At 32.4% G+C, this 19,788-nt stretch overlaps 1 protein-coding gene across 2 annotated transcripts; it reads left to right on the top strand.

Moving 5' to 3' along the window:
- The first annotated feature begins 14,878 nt into the window (after positions 1–14,878).
- On the top strand, positions 14,879–19,612 carry LOC139522335 (uncharacterized). Of its 2 annotated transcripts, XM_071315869.1 has the most exons (3): positions 14,879–14,996; positions 16,106–16,156; positions 18,040–19,612. In XM_071315869.1, the coding sequence occupies exons 1-3, from the start codon at positions 14,904–14,906 to the stop codon at positions 19,258–19,260; spliced, it is 1,365 nt and encodes a 454-aa protein (XP_071171970.1). In that variant the 5' UTR covers positions 14,879–14,903; the 3' UTR covers positions 19,261–19,612. The 2 variants fall into 2 exon arrangements, with proteins under 2 accessions (XP_071171970.1, XP_071171972.1); XM_071315871.1 differs by lacking the exon at positions 16,106–16,156.
- Positions 19,613–19,788: the final 176 nt, after the last annotated feature.

The following is a 19,788-nucleotide window of genomic DNA, read 5'->3' as shown; positions in this document are numbered from 1 at the left end:
TTAAAAATAATAAATGCATTCAGCATTATTTAATTATTTTTTTTAACCTCAGATTTGATCCATCTAATGAAAAAAATATTATTGAAAACTTTATCTACCAATCATTGCAGCACAGGTCTTCAATTCTATACTGAAAGCTCTCCCCTAAATGATCGGTCCCTGATGACGTATATTATTTACTGAATTTACCCCTGTACAGTGTATACATAACATTTTATTACATTGTACCATGAAAGCAATGACTGATCTAGGTTAGTATCTGTTTAATAGCAGATATCATGAAAGCAATGATTGTTGTAGGTTTGTATCTGCCTATTAGTATACATAATGGAAAACAATGGAAATAATTTCTGTTAAAAGTGAGTATCTGTTTTGAAGTGTATATTATGAATGCAATGACTGTTCTAGGTTTTCATCTACTTTAAAGTGTATATTATGAAAACAATAACTCTTCAAAGTTAATCTCTAGTGTTCTATAGTGTATACATTAAAAGCAATGACTGTTCAAGGTTAGTATATGTTCAAAAGTGTATATTATAAAACTAATGACTGTTCTAAGTTAGTAAGTTCTCGTTTCTCGTTTGCTGTATAGTTTGGATATTCCACACACAATGCATGATTATGTATACTATGTATAGAAGTAATTTTAAGGTCAAAGTAATGTGTAGCTTTATTAAACACTAACTGAAATATCGTTATATTATATTTTAAACTTACTATTTGTTTCAGTCGTGACAGGTGCATCATGGGAACAGCGACCAACAGATGTCTCTGCAGCAATCGGTAGTACTGTCACATTAACATGTAAAGTTTCGGGTGATCCTGGTTTTGTAACGTGGAATAAAAATGGTAATACACTTGCCGTAGGAACTAGTGTAATAACAAGTGATACTCGTATTACTGTACCGATAGCTTCTAAATATAATCTTCAGATAACTGATGTGCGAAAATGCGACGATGACGATTACACATGTATCGTACAAAATGTACAGCTAGACTCTCAGAAAGCTGTGACTGTTCACCTGACTGTTCTAGGTTAGTTTTTGCCTATGAGTGTACATAATGGAAACTATGGGGGGAATTTCTGTAGAAAGTTAGTATCTGTGTTTTACGTTTATTCTTCCCAGACTAGTTGATTACTAGGAAACTGGTGCAAAAAGTAAAATAAAAAAGTACTGAACTCCGAGAAAAATTCAAAACGAAAAGTCCGTAATCAAATGGCAAAATCAAATGCTCAAACACATCAAACGAATGGATATATAACAACTGTCATATTCCTGACTTGTTAAAGCCATTTTCTCATGTCGATTAAAGCTGTTTTTATAGCTAGCTTAACCTCTCAGTTGTATGACAGTCGCAAGAAATTCCCATTAAATGGACAACGATATGTGAACAAAACAAAACAGACGTAATAGGTAAAAATGTCAAAAATAGGGGTACAACAGTTAACATTGTGTTATAACCTTTTTCACTACAAAAAGCAAGCAAATATGGCCTTCATATCAATATCTTAATTATGAAAACATTGTCTAAAGTTTGGTTAAGAGTAAAATCACAAAAGTACTGACAATGTCAAAAATAGGTACAACATTCAACGCTGTGTTGTTATCTTAAATAAAAGTAAAATTTAAGTTAAAGGGGCATTAGCTACGAGATAAATAAAAAATCTAAAATATGATTTGTCTGTGGTTTAATCATTAATGAAATAGTGACGTAATAACTCGCATTGAGCAGCCAGTATTGTTCAATTTTGTCAAATTAAGGTGATAATCATTGATGATGAATTATTCACTTGAAGTAAATTCGACCTCATTAAATATGTATTCATGTGAACTTCAATTTAACCCCTTAGCTAGAGATGAATAACGCATGTAGTGTGCGTGCTCGTTTATTTAAAGTAAAAGAATGTCAACATTTAATGTAAAACAAAGATATATCATTTGATTGACTTATTCAATCCACATAAAATGGACGTGTTCGCTTTGTGTTTATATCTTAGACTATATTTTATGTTTATATCACTTATATGACAATCGGAAGTTTTCGGAGACCAACTCGACAGTTAATTAGATGCCATGAAGACTAAAATACACACGAAACAAAGGTACATATTATCGAGTCCATGACCTGTAAATTGTTTATATAAGACTTTTTATAATTTGGATCATATATAGTTACATGGTTATAAATCAAATATAAGAATTTGATCAAATCGGTGAAGATGAATATGACAGCTAGTGCCCCTTCAAAAATCTGGTGTAAAAGAAGAAGTATGGTATGTTGTAATTTGTATAGGATTTTTTTTCAGACAATATGCGGATTCTCCTTTTCTTCATTAAATGTTTGCTTGTACAGATTTTTCCGAAGAAAGATAATCAATATTACTTAAATCAGGGTGTATACTTTGAAGTGTGTTTATTATTCATATTGCCTATTGTTTAATATAAGTATTAATTTTTCAGGAAACTAAGGATCTACATACATTCTGAGTGGGTCTTTTGTTTACTTTTCACTATCATAAAATTGAGAAAGGAAATGGGGAATGTGTCAAAGCGACAACAACCCGACCATAGAGCAGACAACAGCCGAAGGCCACCAATGGGTCTTCAATGTAGCGAGAATTCCCGCACCCGTAGGTGTCCTTCAGCTGGCCCCTAAAAATTTGTATACTAGTACAGTGATAATGGACGTCATACTAAACTCCGAATTATACACAAGAAACTAAAATTAAAAATCATACAAGACGAACAAAGGCCAGAGGCTCCTGACTTGGGACAGGCGCAAAATTGCTGTGTTTAGTTCCGATGCAAAGACCCTATAAGTGAATCAATATTAAAGCCAAAATATGCAATCTTTAATGACCTGACAACAGTATCGTAACTATATCCCTTCTTAATAAGTCTGTTTAAAGGTTTTGTAAGCTTTTGAGGTGAATACTGACATTTTTGTGCTTTGTAAAGAATATTACTATAAAAGATTGGATGTGAAATACCTGAACGTATAAGATGTCTACATGTTGAGTTATATTTACGAATTAATTCATTATACCGGTGATAAAATTTAGTAAATGTTTTGACCAGTTTGTGATATCGAAAACCCTGGTGTAATAATTTTTCAGTAATACATAAATTTCTCTCGCTAAAATCTAAAACGTTGTTACATACATGAGCGAATTGTACAAGTTGAGATATATAAACATCATAAGTTGGTGACAAGGGAACGTCACCATCTAAAAATGGATAATTAACGATAGGAAATGAAAAATCATCTCTTTTATCATAAATTTTTGTATTAAGCTTCCCGTTAATGATATAGATATCAAGATCGAGGAAAGGGCAGTGGTCATTGTTAGTATTAGCTTTATCTAAAGTAAGTTCAACAGGATAAATTTCTTTAGTATACATACCGAAGTCGTCATGATGAAGAGCCAATATATCATCCAAATATCTAAAAGTATTGTTAAATTTTTGTGTCAAATGTTGTTTCGATGGGTCTTTGTTAATTTTAGTCATAAATTGTAACTCATAACCATACCAAAAAACAGGTCCGCAATAAGTGGTGCACAGTTAGTCCCCATTGGAATTCCAATAACTTGACGATATACGGAATCTCCAAAGCGAACAAAAATGTTTTCAAGTAAAAATTCAAACGCATATATAGTATCAAAGCATGTCCAATTGACATAGTTCTTTTGTTTATTGCAATTAAAAAATGACCTAAAAGAGTTTGAATATACTCACATTCTGAATTTTTAAATGCCCAGTTAATAAGGGATGTGATTTTTTTCTTAATTAGAATATGAGGCAAAGTGGTATAAAGGGTAGAAAAATCAGTATGCTTTTTCAAAAGGTCGAGCATATTTTGAAGAGAAAAAATCAGAAAGAGTTTTATTTTATTCCATCAGCTGGTAAGGTAAAATTTCAGTTCTGTGTTACACCCCAGGGTACCGCATTTTTTTTTTGTATAAATCTAAAGAGTTATGTCTGAAGAATATTCTAAGAGGTGTTAGACTTTTGAAAAAGTGTCCAAAAGGGATCTTATTTTAGAGTATATCAAAAATTTTGTTTAACACATATATATATTATTATTATACAGAAAAAAAGAAAAAATAACCAAGTATTCGGTACTATTTCTCTTATTAAATTGAACAAATCATATCTTATTAATACGGAGGCTAATTTTTATTTAATTTTAAAATCGTATAGCACCAAGAAAAAAAAGGGGGAGGGTAATATTCAAAATTCATGATTTTGAATGAAACAAAGCATACACACTAGTTTTCTTGATAAAAAAAAGGTATATTTTTTACATTGAAACATAGAGCATCAAGAAACTAAAGGCAGTTGAACAAAATTCAAAGGTAAGAAAGGGAAAAAACATGAAATCAATGACAAACACAAACATAAGCAATGTACATCACAGTCATTAAAAAACACACATAATACTAAAAAATAAAAGAACTGTCAGGGTTTCAAGATCTATATTAAAGTTCTTTTAACAACAGAATTACCACATTTTAAGGTCATTAAGAAGGTCAATCCATAGAATCATCTTCATTTTCGTCAACGCCATCTACCGATGTATATTCACAATCATCTTCACCATCTTCGTCGTCAGCCATATCAACGATTTGATTATTCTTGTTGCTACAAGCATTCGTTCACTTGCAGCCATCTGTACAGGATAAACCTTGTCGAACACATGAACATATTTTGGTTGCACAACCAGCTTTACATGAACAGCTTATAAGTATCAATAAAGAATCTAACGCTGGCAGTTGGTCTAGCCAATTGATGCTGATCAAATCGTTCTTAACAATCCAAACATGGTTGTTTGGCGATGGAACAGTGTTGTGTTGAAGAGCAGATTTCCAAATAGTTGCCTGAAAATTGGCTCGTTTGATGTGCTTTAACATTGCATCTTTTGTTGGGGGCAGTAGATGACAATGAATGTTTTTTGCATTGCAAAAAATTCTGAATCTTAAATCATTGATGTTATTATTCTCGTAGACATATATAGCACACAGTAACCTCTCGAGTGTTTTTGACAGTTCTTCGCCTACCTCTTCAAAAGTTTCACCAAGACGGGATAGACCTTCTGAAAACTCCACAAAACGTGTCAAACGCCGAATGCTTTGCATTTTTTTCTTTACCAGACAAAGCACTAACTGAATCACAACCAGTAAAGGCGTGAAATCCTTGCAATGCTCTACAAACATTCTCCCTCAATTTTGCGCACATTGATTGCACATTTAATAATCTGCATTTGGAAGACGTAACTTTCAGAATAATAATATTTGAACTAATGCAATTCTGAAAATAGCAGGTCAATGCAGTGTCAGGAGATTTTATTACAATGGAATCGTAACCTTTGTCAGCTGCGTGTTTTGCATGAAGAAACATTTTTGTGTCGGCTTCTTCCTGTTTGCTTAGAAGGTCAGTGCATTTTACACTTGTCACTATTTCATTTTCAAAAGTAATATTGTAATACAAATAAATCGATTCCTTCAAGTGTAAATCTATAGGATTGTTTATTCCATTTCGACACAAAGAATTCAACAAGAGCAACTTTGTTTCTACCAACTGACAAAAATGTCTTCCATTGCCGAGGACACGATTGTGATGGTCTCGAAATTATTGTAATGACTTGCCCTCCCAAGGACCTGCGATCCCGTTCTAATTATTTTATGGTATTTGTGGGATACTGATCAGCGACAAAATCAATGCGGGGAGCTCTTTTTGAAACTTTAAGGATGGTTTTAAAAACATTTGCCAAATCAGAAAAAGTACTTGGTATCCTTGTGATGGATTGAATAACTGCCGTACCATCATGATTTCCTCAGTAATGGCTTGCATTTGTTCAACGTCCTTTTCTTAAAGACCACCTAGGACAGATTTATTTGTCTTTACAGGTGTATCATCAACGTTTGTAAGAGACCAATGCAAACTTTAGTACCTCTTGCATATCCAACTGTCTTGTCTGGGCTATGACAAGCAGGCTACCACAAATATCTTTATCTGCTTTCAATGTGATGTTGTTCTTATCAGCCATTAACTGTTAACCTTTTATTTCCTATGTTAAAAATGTAAGCAATGATTGTCTTTTGATTAGTTTGAAGAAATTGGTTAACTTTTGAATAAGCCGTTCAGAAATTAAATTTTCTAATGCCGACTGTCCCTTTCGATACGCGTTTGGAAGGCCGCACATTAATTCCGAAGAAGCAACAGTACCCGAGGAGAAGCCAGATAACTGCTCATCTGTTTCAAATGGATTTGTCCACCTTTGCAGTGTCTGGACCGAAACGTCAGTTTTATCTCGCTTCATTCGAGTTGTCCCAAGTTCTTTTTGTGCGGATGCTTCAGGGTTATCAATTCCTGCCATGCAAATCTCGACATTTTGGTGACATTGAAGCTCTTTCATGTGCATTTAACAACCAACATTTTACAAAACTTTTATTTAGTCTGAAACCAACAATGCCACCTCTTGTTTTTGTATCTCTGTTCAATGTTTGCTCGATTGTTTGGTCAACTGGAGACCTAGAAAATCAATGAGAGCTTCTATGAACACAAAAACAACCAGATGAAAGATATTCATGCGCATCAGGATGGATGTTTGGCAGCTTTTTCATATAAAGCAAATAGACTGACATGTATCGGGAATAGTTTTGACGTTCATATGCAAAAAGCTGAATGCAAACAAATCAACAAAATCATTTGACAATATGTACAAAATTTATAAAACAAGACTAAATTCATTGAATAGTGAAGCAATATATCCAAGTAAGAAGGAAAGAAAAATGATAAATCAAGGAGGGACGAAAGATACCAAAGGGACAGTCAAACTCATAAATCTAAAACAAACTGACAACGACATGGCTAAAAATGAAAAAGACAAACAGAAAAACAATAGTACACATGACACAACATAGAAAACTAAAGAATAAACAACACGAACCCCACCAAAAACTAGGGGTGATCTCAGGTGCTCCGGAAGGGTAAGCAGATCTTGCTCCACATGTGGCACCCGTCGTGTTGCTTATGTGATTACAAATCCGGTAAATAGTCTAATTCGGTAGGTCACATTCATGAAAGGGAAGGGGATTGTAGTTACGACGTAAGGAACATATCCGATATCATTTGTGAAACGGTTATTCCATAACGGTCAACCAACTCGTGATGGCGTCCGTAAAGTTTACGAAGGGATGATTTCAACTTCACCATTTGGAACTCTTGGTTTAATAGCTTCTTTGTGAGCAGTAACCCTCTATCAAGAAAATCATGATAGGAAATGCAAGCACGGGAATATCGTATCAATTGGGAGATATATACCCCGTATGCAGGTGCTGCTGGAATGTTGCTACTTAGAAATGGAAAGTTCACAATTGGAAAGCTAAAGTCATCTTTTTTGACGTAAAGTTTTGTTTTCAACCGACCCTCATTGTCAATTTCTAGATGTAAGTCAAGATATGAAGCCGACTTAACTGTTTCTGTAGTATCCTTTATCTCCAATTCGATGGGATAGATGCGTTCCACATAGTCACCAAATTTTGAATTGTTTAGTGAAAGAACGTCATCTATATAGCGGAAAGTAGAGTTAAAGGATATTGCTAACTTCTTATCTTTCTTCCTAAGAAGTTCCTGCATGAAGTCAGACTCATAAAACAAAGAAACAAGTCAGCAAGTAGAGGGGCACAGTTTGTTCCCATTGGGATGCCGACAGTCTGTTGAAAAACACGTCCTGAGGAACCATGTATACATTACGAAAAGCAAATAAATAGTAACAAGATGGTATGTCAAATCGACATAATTTTGTGCCAAAGAAAGTAAAAAGTCTGAACAAATTCCCCAACTGACTATTTGACCTTCGTTCAAAGCAATGTTTGTCGATTGAATGATTTAACAATCTTAACTCATTCACCACAAAGCTAAAACACAAATTGTAAACTAGCACACCTTTATTGAGTTCGATAGAATGCACCCTTTCAGGACGCAAAAAAAAAACCTTTAATTTGTCATTTTTTCATAAATATTTTGTTTTACATTTACTTTATAAAATAATTTGTTTCACAAAAACAACATAATCGACTGTTTAATGTTTGTTTTCAGTTGCAAATTGATCAGCTTAAAGTGCTTATGTGTGCACTTAGGTATGAATATACTTTCGACTGAATCGAAGACGGTAATGTGATGATTTCCGGTATTTTACGAGTATTTTTACGTACAGATGTTTTGTTGAATAATTCATATTTTAGACGATATATAAATACTGCAAATAGTTTAAACATTGCATACTGGTCCATTCTAAAGTTAAATTCACAAATACGGATAATTGTATTACGAATTTCTTGATGAAAATTACTTAGTCGTGATAGCTAAATGAGGGGACCATTGAAAGGGACGTTTTTAAACCTCTTTTGGACACTTTTTTTTTTAACAACTTGTATTTTATCAATAAGATAATGAAGTTGAATTCTATCAAAACAAATCGCGGTACCCTGGGGTGTAACACATACTCCTTAACTAGAGAGCTTTTGAAAACTAGCTGATGGACTATTTGTCTTGTTTTAAATATATATATGTTATATGAGAAGTTGTGTATGTTTAGAAATTTTAATTGACAGTTTGCAGGCTTGGTGGACTTTTTAACAAAAATATACTTATATATCCATTTTATGTATTATCATTCATCTATTGATATATATTATAGTTTTTGTAACATTGGAAAAAATAATTATGACAGATAATACAAATTATACCTATTGGACTCCTAGTTGACAATTAAATTGTATTACGACATCGTTTAAATTGGTCTTATGGAAACTTAATATGCATCCATATATTTTAATGTCGAAAATAACATGTTAAAAACGGCAATCAAGCACGGTTAGGTAAATTTGACATTTTTATTTCAGAGCCCTAAAACCCGTGAAAAAAATGATATAACAATGTCTGTATTGCAAGTTTTGCACACACGAAATATCATTTTGAATATATTTAAACGTTTATATAATCTGTCAACCTCTTTAATTTTCTTAATTAAAGTTTTATTACAGCAATAATTTCTGTTGTTTTTACACATGAATGAATGATAAAAGTTGAACAATGAAAGATGACTTTAGGAACTGACCATTTGCATACAGGATTCTTCAGTAGAAAGTAGAGATTATTTTACGTGTTACAAGGCAATGTTTGGTATATTCCAATGTGCTTTTTTTCTTCTATTTTGCCTAATTGGATAAATTTTATTATTTGGCTCAAATGTAAATAAATTATTTTAATATCCCTTTAATTACTTATGTTCTGTGGATGCTGCTTCAATAATTCCTTGTGCTGACAATTTCAATGATTTTACTTTACAGCTTGTCATATCTAGATATTGTTGTCTGTTTATTAATCTAGATTTTACAAAGTTGCATTTTAAAATCCAAGAGAGTTTGTTTATTTTCGACTCATGAATATAAATATATAAAAAAAAAGAAGATGTGGTATGATTGCCAATGAGACAACTCTCAACAAGAGACCAAAATGACACAGAAATTAACAATTATAGGTCATCGTACGGCCATCAACAATGAGCAAAACCCATACCGCATATGAAGTCATCTATAAAAGGCCAAGAAATGACAATGTACATGTAAGACAATTCAAACGATAAAACAACCGGCCTAAATTATGTACAAAAAATTAACGAAAACCAAATATATATAAACAAACGACAACCACTGAATTACAGGCTCCTGACTTGGGACAGGCACACACATGTATACAGAATGTGGCGGGGTTGAACATGTTACGGGATCTCAACCTTCCTCCTAACCTGTTACAGTGGTGTAACATAACAACATAAGAACGAACTATAAAAATCAGTTGAAAAAGGCTTTTAATTCATCAGATTGATAAAAATGTCCCTTTGGTATCCTGTGCCTCTCTTCTATACTAGTCCGAGGTAGCGGTGGTCACTGACACCGTCACTAAGATTCCGATTGTAGTCACAAATCAAATATTCAATAACTAAACAAAATAAATGTAAACCAAGTCAATAGAGGGCAAAGTATATATATTAAAATGAGTGTTGGAAACGTTTATATAAGAGGCATAATTATTTGCAAACTATTGAAGTGACTCATATCAGCATATTTGTCTCCGGTTCTATATACCTTTTTATAATTCTTCTGGAAAAGAGATATAATTAGAGGAAATTCGAAACAAAGAGCTTTGGGCTTTGAATATTTTGTAAGAAAGTTATTTCCATGAAATTTACAAAGCCAGTTATTTCTACAAAAAGCAATGGAGCTGAACTAAATCTAAATTCGATCTGTTACTCATCATAAAAGACTTACATACTAAAAAATCAGCTTAATATGTGAAGGCATTTAGGAGAAACTCCGTATAACTGTTATTTCTTACAAAATGTTCAAAGCCCAAAGCACTTTGTTTCAGTAAAATAGCTGAGCGAAACTAAACGTTTACTCGATTAGTAACTCGTCAAAGTAGGTAGACTGACATACTAAATATCAGCTCAACATTTGAAGGCGTTTAGAAAAGAAGTCCATACATGTATAACTGTTCTTTGTAGAATGACGGATTGACAGATAACGGTAAATTGTATGACAAGTTTGTTCCGGCCATAAAAACGACTGATAATGTGATGATATTTTGAAATGACTGTGATCGCTACTACAGCAAGATGTATATGGTTGCTACAGCTGATTGATGTAAACTGCCACACAAGAAAATCAGAAAAAAACTTTCAACAGCCAAGTAGACTTAAGAGTCGAGTAGTTAAGTAAATGAATTCCGTTTATATATTTAAAAAATAATTCTGAATTGTTACAGAAAATATGTCGTCTAAATATCTGTATATATTTTTTTTGTATAAAGTGATGTTGCGTTTTACTGTTGTGAAGTTTAGCCATGGCTCGGGTTCACAGCAGTAAAATAATAAATCTGCAATAGAAGCAGCTATCATATCATTATTCAACAATTTTTCAACTTCTTATGAACCCCTTCAACAAAGGGAACGACAACCACTAAACAACAGGTTCCTGTCTTAGGATAGATGCAAATAAATGCAGAGGGTTGAAATGTTTACAGCAAAATACATTGAGTGTGTAGGTAAAGATAATATATTTGGTTAGCTTGCTTGTTAGCTTCAAACCGTGTAGTAATTATAAGGTTCAGGTATACTACTCGCCTTTCGGAGTAGTAAAGTCTTACAGACAGGTAGATTGGTTATCTGTCGAACTAGTCGACGTTTAAAACAGGGTAGTGTACCTAACTAAATAATGACTTCACGATTCAGATAGCAAGCAAGCTTACCAAAGGTAATACTTTAAACTACACACTCAATGCATTTTGCTGAAACCCCGTGACTCTCCAAGGTAAAGAGGATTAATTGTTGAGCAATCATAACTCCTTAAGTTAATAGTGTGCCTATCAAATGTCAGTAGCTTGTAGTTCAGTAGTTGTCCGGCGTTAGTTCTAGACCATTAATTATTTTCTCTCGTTTAAATTGATTAACATTTTAACATGTCGGTGATTTTTTTAGCCGACTATACGGTAAAGTTTTTTTTTCCCTTTTTTTGAAGACCCTACAGTGACATGTATAATTGCCTGTATTCACTTATTTGACCACTGAAGCTAGTTGTTGCAATGGCAGTCATACCACATCTGCTTACTTTAATACATATTTTATTCAGTGGGGAGATATAAAAATTAAAACGGTAAGGTCGATAATGCTTTTTCTCCAAAATATTATTGTAAAAATATGAAAAATAAAGAGGTAGATCCACTTTTCTATGTATATAGATATAAGAAGATGTGGTATGAGTGCCATTGAGACAACTCTCCATCTCAGTCACACATAAAGTCGTATTTGATTTAGTGTTATTTTAGTAAAAACTAATTGACTCTTAATTTTACCCAGCTAATGAGAAGATTCTCCATACTTTTTTTAAACCGACTAAAATTGAATAGACCCATATTATTTCCCTTTACTTTATATCGCTACATATCTCTTATTAGGTATAAAGATGTATAAAATTTTAAGACGGAAATGCGTGCTTGTCTTTACGTATTTAAGATTATATACCAAGTTTAACATTGTCTAGCATAAGGATGAAATAACTCAGTGCCGTATTATAAAATGACGGAAATAAACGGGGGAAAAGAAACACGCAGTCATTGCATGGCATGTATTTGAGTGTTACACTCAGCTTTAACGGTCTTTTAGGAACAGTAAAACCAGTGCTAACCGAACCCTGCATACACTGTCTAGTGTGTACTCTAATGACTGTGTACACTTGTATCAGCATACACAATACATCGGTTTTTCGCAATAAAAAAATTTTCGCAATAAAAAAATTTTCGCAATAAAAACAAGAATAACTGAGAACTGATAATATAAATACAATGTTCACTCCGATGAGTTTGTCCCATCCCAAAAGGTTCGATGATACAACTAATTTTCACTCCAAATGATTTGTTTAAGAACACCATGTCTACTTCAAGGGGATAATGTTCACTCAAAGGGGTTTGTTCTAACCAAAGAGATTCGATAATACAAAAATGTTCACTCCAAATGATTCGTTTTAGAAAATCATGTCTACTATAAGTGGTTTGGCATACCCCTAAAAAATCAATAATACCGTTAATATTCACTCCAATCGATTCGTCTAAGATTATCGGGTCCAAGAAGTTCGATACACAACATAAGGTTCACTCCAAAACGTTCGTCATAGAATAATCAATTCCAAGAATGTCGTTCTGCACAAGTGTCGTTTTACTATGTAATCTTAAATCGTTAAAAGTGTGTGAGCGTTCCATAATTATATTTTTTAAAAATGTGGTATATATGATTGCCAATGAGACAACTCTCCACAAGAGACCAAAATGACACCGTACGGCCTTCAACAATGATCAAAGCCCATTCCGCATAGTCAGCTATAAAAGGCCTCGAAATGACAATGTAAAACAATTCAAACGAGAAAACTGACGGCCTTATTTATGTAAGGACTCTTTTCTGTATTTCAATCAAATGCAATTAATAGAAAGTCTGGAATTGTCTCTTTTTATCGCACATATATATATATATATGTTAGCGGCAATAAGTGAAATTAGACATTAAGCTTAAATCCTAGGTAATAAGCTAACGCCTAGGCATTAAGTTATAACCTGAAATTTTCAGGCATTAGGCTTATTTCCTGAAATCTGGTAATGATTGTTCATCCTATTGCCGAACATAATTTTAGGCAATAAGCAAAATCTGGAATTTTTGCATATTTGGTGATTTATTCTTAATATAAAGTCGTTTCTTAATTATATTTCTAATATAAAATGTATAAATATACATTCATTTGACAGATCTTCAAATTTAGTAAGTGTATTTAGTAATTTTAGCAGTTAAAAAAACAGAATTAACTCATACTTTTTCCATATTTTAGTTGTATACAAAGTATTAAAAAGAGTTAAAAAGAAGTGGTTTTATCCAATTAAAAAAGGGGGAGATTCTATAGAATAATTATAATATTTATTTGAAAATTTGTACACTTCACTAGTCGAGCTGATTTAAACTGGTCAAAAGACAAAATAAGATATGATTTTTTGCTCACACCATTTTACAATTTTTTTTCTATTGGATAAGTTTTCTTTGCAAACAGTTCCATCTGTGATAACAAAATGATTTTAACACAAATTTCTATCAAATTTTCATATTTCAAAATTATTATTTGATGCGTTTTAAAATAAATAACATATTTTATTAATGCTTTTATTGCCGGTCTCTTGTGGACAGTTGTCTCATTGGCAATCATACCACATCTTCTTTTTTATATTTAGGATGACACTGGGCCGGCCTGTAGCTTTGCATCGGTAAAATTATATATTGTTTTTCTCATATTCAAACGTATGTTAATTGCAGTGTAATAAAATAAAATAGTTGAAGTACTCAGTATTTATATGTTAGATGCACGATAACCTTTAAGAATGAAACCGTAACACCTCGAATTCAGCTCCCTTAAAGCACATAATGATTTTACCGATTATATGATATAATTTAATTTTAACTTTTTACAATTAGTTTGTTCAATTCTAATATAAAATGTTATATGCATGTTACTAAATGCGAATCGAGATCTTCAGTTCCCCGATACCGTTCATAAAACTATAACTAAGTATCGTTAATATATCCCCCCTTTTTATCAAGAAACTTATATCATTCAATACTCCTACACTGTGACACAGGATATATTATAGAAAAGCGACCGATCTTTTGTGTAACCGGACTTTATAAATAAGTATGCATGGTCGTCAAAATCTCAGTAAGCTACCGGATTTTAATTATTCATGACATCTCAGCACATAAGTAAACACGTATATTTGAGACAGAATATATATATATACGGTGGGTGTTTCATTTAACTTATTTTTTGTTTTCTGTACGTTTGATTCGTTTTATCAATGTGTAAAACATGATGGTCGTTGGTTAAATGCTATTTCTATTTTGAAGTCTAGTAAGTTATTAAAAAAAAATTATAGTCTAAATTTTGCCGGTTATTGTGATTGATAACGTTCGTTACCAAGAACGTATGGTCATACATGGACCAACAGTTTCCACAATGCTTATTTTTAAAAACATATAACATATAGATGTATATCCTTGAATTTGTATTTTGAAATTTAGGTGTTTTGATGAACGTAAATCTAGAAAACCGCTTCGGAAGTAAAATGAAAAAAAATAGAAAAAATATTCTCTTAGCTATACCTTTGGATATACTTTTAAATATCATACATATTTTACAAACACAAATGTAAAAGCTTACAAAAAGATGGCAGTTAAACCATTTTAAAATTTCTATATCCCATTTTAACATTTCCTTTTTAGCGTCGTAGTACACTTGTATGTGAATGAAGAAACATTACTTACACGTTGGTGTCTTTATAGTTAAGAAAATGATACGCAAATTAATGGAGAGTAAATTTATGTCAAAAGAAAAGAGGGTAAGTTATTGTTTTTTCTCTAAATTATATGTATATTGCACTTTTTCAGTTGACGAAAACAACTATTGTGTGTGTATCACAACGATTTGCTATTTTAAGGATGAAATACTTGTCACTGAACGTTAAACAAACAACAATCAATTAATCTTAAGAAGGTGAAGTAATATGAAAACGACTATGACAATATTTGTTTTTGTCGAATAAGTATAATTTGGCCTTCAGCTTCAAGAACATATTGGTCATTATCAACTACGGGCAAAATATTTTCAGTAGTAATGCAGAAAGTTTTTAGACATCGCTCCTCATTTTCCAGGAGAGAATATATTAAGGTCCCTAAGACTTCTTGCTTAGAACTTTCTGGGTAAAAATACGGTATCCCGATGACAATAATCCTAGATATATTTGAATGGCTGCTATCTTTATTGCTGTGTTTACTCCCATATCCTGAGATGCGAGCTCTATCTCTGTTATTTGCCTTTTTTGCTGTTGGTCGCGTGATGTTTAGTGTTGATTGCTAAATCGCTACGAAAGACTGCATGAAGGTTTGAACACACATTTTATAGTATACAGGATAACTCATTACAAAAAGGCTTTTAAGAGGTACACAAAAAAGAGAACTAAGTCTGCTGCTGTGACTTCTACGATTTTAATTAAATCCGTATACCGGTAATTTATAAATCATTACGACAAGGGTTTCGTATCACAATTTACTAACAACCTTAAGTAAATATTTTTATAGTTTAATAGATTTTTCTCTTTTAATTTTTACATATTTTGTTATTCCATGCCTTTTTTTTTATAGTTTACTATACGTTACTGGTTTTGATCATTGTCGAAGGCTGTACAAATAAAATGTAGTTTCTCACATCTTTTTCATTTGGTCTATTGATGATAGGTGTGTCATACCACATCAAATTTTATAGTGGTTGGAAGAGTGGCTGCACCTGTTGAAATTTAATACACTCAAACTATCGCATCATAATTTTCACGTTGATATTGTTTAAAGAGCTCGTAAACTAAGATGCGATCCATGTGAACTTTAATGTCCTTTAAACAAATAACGTTTAAAATGCTTTCAATTTCTTTAAAATGGATACATGTTTTCACAGCATATTCCACCAACAGTGAGAAAGTCAAAACGATATAAAAGATTACACTCGGTAAGTATCACAACGTGCACGATGAAGGATACATTCCAGGGCATTTCAACTCTCCCGCACCCCACCTCATTGTTGCATCTGTATTTAATTCAGTCAAATTGTTGATAGGTTTTTGTGTCCTTAAAAAAAGTGCCATATACAAGGGAACATCTGCCATTTTTAAAGTATCATCACTAATGTTCTCGTTCTTCAGTAACATTATAAGTTATATGTGTGTGTATAAGTTTTATAAAAAAAATGGCAGTATTAACTTTTTGCATCGTATATTTATTATTGGAATAGTACCAAAGCGTGCTTAAAATTATTTGAAAATGATAAAATGAGATTACGAGAGAATCTTTGAATTGGAAAAATATTTAAAACATACTCTTTATCTATGGCTTTGGATAGTTCAAGATATGCCTTCTTATAATTATCTAGTACTTATATGTATATTAAGTATTGTAACAATGCTTACCCAGTTTTGTAAACCTACAGTCTGTTAGTCAGTGTAATACTTATATTGAACCTCTGCACCATGTTAGACATAAGACATTTATTTAGGGTCGGTATAAGCAAAACAATTGCAAACATAAGCTGTACCTTATAGAACTAGTTATCATATATTGTAATGATGCATATGAAAGTACATGTAAAGGAATTCGATATTTTTGAAGTGTCAAACACTCTTTGGATATTTCAATTCGATACATTTCGTGATGATCCGTTCAATTTTGTTGACAGTTATGATTTTTCGACTCTGTACACTATACACTTTCACACAATCTCATCAAACAGAAGAGAAATTAGTGTATTGAATTAGATAGTACCTTGAAAAATATAGTTGCAAATTTATTTGCTGCAGCAAATTTATTTGCTGCAACTCATATAAAGCCTCCTTTTGTAAAGAAAAAGTTAAAATGCTAGATATACTTCCTGGAATTGTAATAAGATAATTAAAGCTTTGAAATTTCTTCTTGGAAACATCTGTGTACGTCTAGGCAATAAAATGTATTGACAGGTTGTAGGTATTTCTAGGTGCACCAATTGTGCCCCTTTAATATCAGACTTGATACTGTATAATTGTAATTAACCACAGTGTATGGCCAAACTCAGTAAAAATCAGTCTGAATCACATTTAACCAATTAATTTTAAAACATTACCTTGTTGATGTTTTTGCTTTTAAAATTTTCTAATTTTACTGCAGAATTTTTACCAAAAGTAACTTACTTTAAATAATTCTGTTGCAGACAGCAAAACTTTTCTGTTTTCTAGATTTGAAATATCAAAAAAGGAAAACTTAATACAAAAATTCACGACAAAAGAGACGGTTTTCGTTACCAATTGTTAATTTTCCCTTTTTGCACGGGAAATCCTTTAGCCCCTTCTCCCAGTGTGTATATTTCACATCATGCTTGCTATCCCGTGTCTGTAATAAGATTTTATGTAAGGGGCCCAACAAAGGATATGGTTTACAATCACTAGTTGCATGTGCGCAGTATTATAGACATATAAGAGAGACCAAAGATACCACAGGGAAACCGGAATTGTCCAATAGCATTTTATTCTGATTATTCCCACGATGTATCCGGGGATAAAATCTCAAGAAAAATTCACTATTTAATGGGAATGAAAATGGAAATGTAAATCGTATGCACATATAGTAGTTTATTTAGCTATTAACTCAAATCTTTCTATCATGTTAAATCAATTTAGAAAAGATTGCTAATGTACGAAACCTGCTAAATGCTCCGTTCAAAATCAAAGTCGGTTATTAGATCTATACAGAGATCCTGTTGCATTACCGTTTAATGTTGTTAAATTGTATAAATATCGACTATCAAATAGGTTACTAAATAAAATGTTACTAATTGATATAACTTTACTTTTTTTGTTGTTGTAGGTGTACGCATTTCAAAGAGTGGCCAGAGTACTTCTTTCCATCAATAAAGCGTTTTGGATTTTGTCATTACCATTATTAGTTGTGATCTATGTATTTACCACTGGACATGTTCACAGAGAAACGAGGGAAGATAATACAAAAACTTGGCTTCTGGTTTTGTGTACAACATTCGTACCTTCAAGTCATCGAGAAATTGTTTATAACAATACTAGGGATAATTGGAAGAGTCTGGGATCAGATGTGTTACCCGTACTCTTTTTAGAATCTAAATATACTCAAGTAAAAAGAACGTTTGAGGATAATGGGTGGGTTGTGCTTCCCGTTGTTGACGTCATGTCGGAAGGGTTTCCGGTTATAAAAAGTTTCTTTTCAGCTGTTAGTAGACACTTCCGATCCAAGTATGTTGGATATGCTAACGCAGATATTCTTTTTAACGACGACTTAGTTCAGACTTTAAATCTTATGGAAAAATACAGACCATTTGTTGAAAAACAAAATGAAATATTTATATCTGGTTCTCGTTATGACGTTGAAAATATTACAACGAAAGATTTTTCGTCTACCGAGAAAATAAAACAAATACAATTGGATCATTCTAAGCGCCATTCGCCGATGGGTCAAGATTACTTTATTACTGACTCGTACTATACATGGGATATGCTGCCACCAATTGTCGTGGGAAAACAGAGAATAGACAATTGGATTTTAATAAATGCAATCGAATTCAACCATACTGCAATAGATTCCTCTGATGCTATAACAGCTATACACCAAACTGTAGATTTAGGTTCATGGACAGCCGAAAAATGGAATACAAACTTGTCCGATCCAAAATACAATGAACACCTGCTAAATGACCTCCAACAAGATTTTATCTATTTTCAAACCGGAAATTTAGATTGTCTCCCTTATGAGTTTAACTATACTGTGGCAAAAGAAGTGGTTTTAATGAAACGACCACAAGTCGCTAAGTTTTGCAAAAGGCAACATGAAATGGTGGAAGTACTTAGATTAAGAAAACAAAAACAAGACAGAAAGATAAAATTGGAATTGATGAAAAAGAAAAACAATAAAAATAAGAACTTTGAGGTAAAGCACAAAATTGTTAAAAGATCCCAGGCAGACATTATAAAACAAAACAAAGAGACCCTGAAGAAAGCAGGCATTTTTAAGAAATACTATCTAAAAAGGTTGTTGCCTAATTACGACGAAAGAGATTGAATTTGAATATGTGTTTCTTCTACTTATATATGTGTGACGCGAAGGAATGGATACGAAACATCATTCTCCTTCGAAATTTTTACATTTTAAAATTATATGCAAGACCTTTACGTCTTATTGCAAATTTAAAAGATGTAATAATATTTGAGATATGTATAATAGTTCATTCAATTTCAGTATCTCGAGGTTTCCCAAGCACACTAAGAACGAGGGCTGTATTGTGCGCCATAGAAAGACAGTTTAGGGACATTTAATGTGAAGTGTAAAATAAAGAGATTGTAGACAGGTAGTCTTTTTTTAAATTTTATACTAGAAATTTTAATTGCCACGTAATAAATTTCACCTCCATATATATTTGTTTTACTTACTAAATCAATAAAGTATAAGTAGGTTATAAACAAGTACAATTTTACAGTCTGCAGCTGTGATGGATAGAACCAGAGAGTTCCAAATATCAGTCAAAAAGTCAAAAACAGCAAACATACTTAAAATAACAATATACTCATTGTCTATAATCGGGCTATACCA

Source organism: Mytilus edulis, chromosome 5, assembly GCF_963676685.1.
Source record: "Mytilus edulis chromosome 5, xbMytEdul2.2, whole genome shotgun sequence".
Taxonomy (NCBI): domain Eukaryota; kingdom Metazoa; phylum Mollusca; class Bivalvia; order Mytilida; family Mytilidae; genus Mytilus; species Mytilus edulis.
This window is presented reverse-complemented; position numbering and strand designations above follow the sequence as displayed.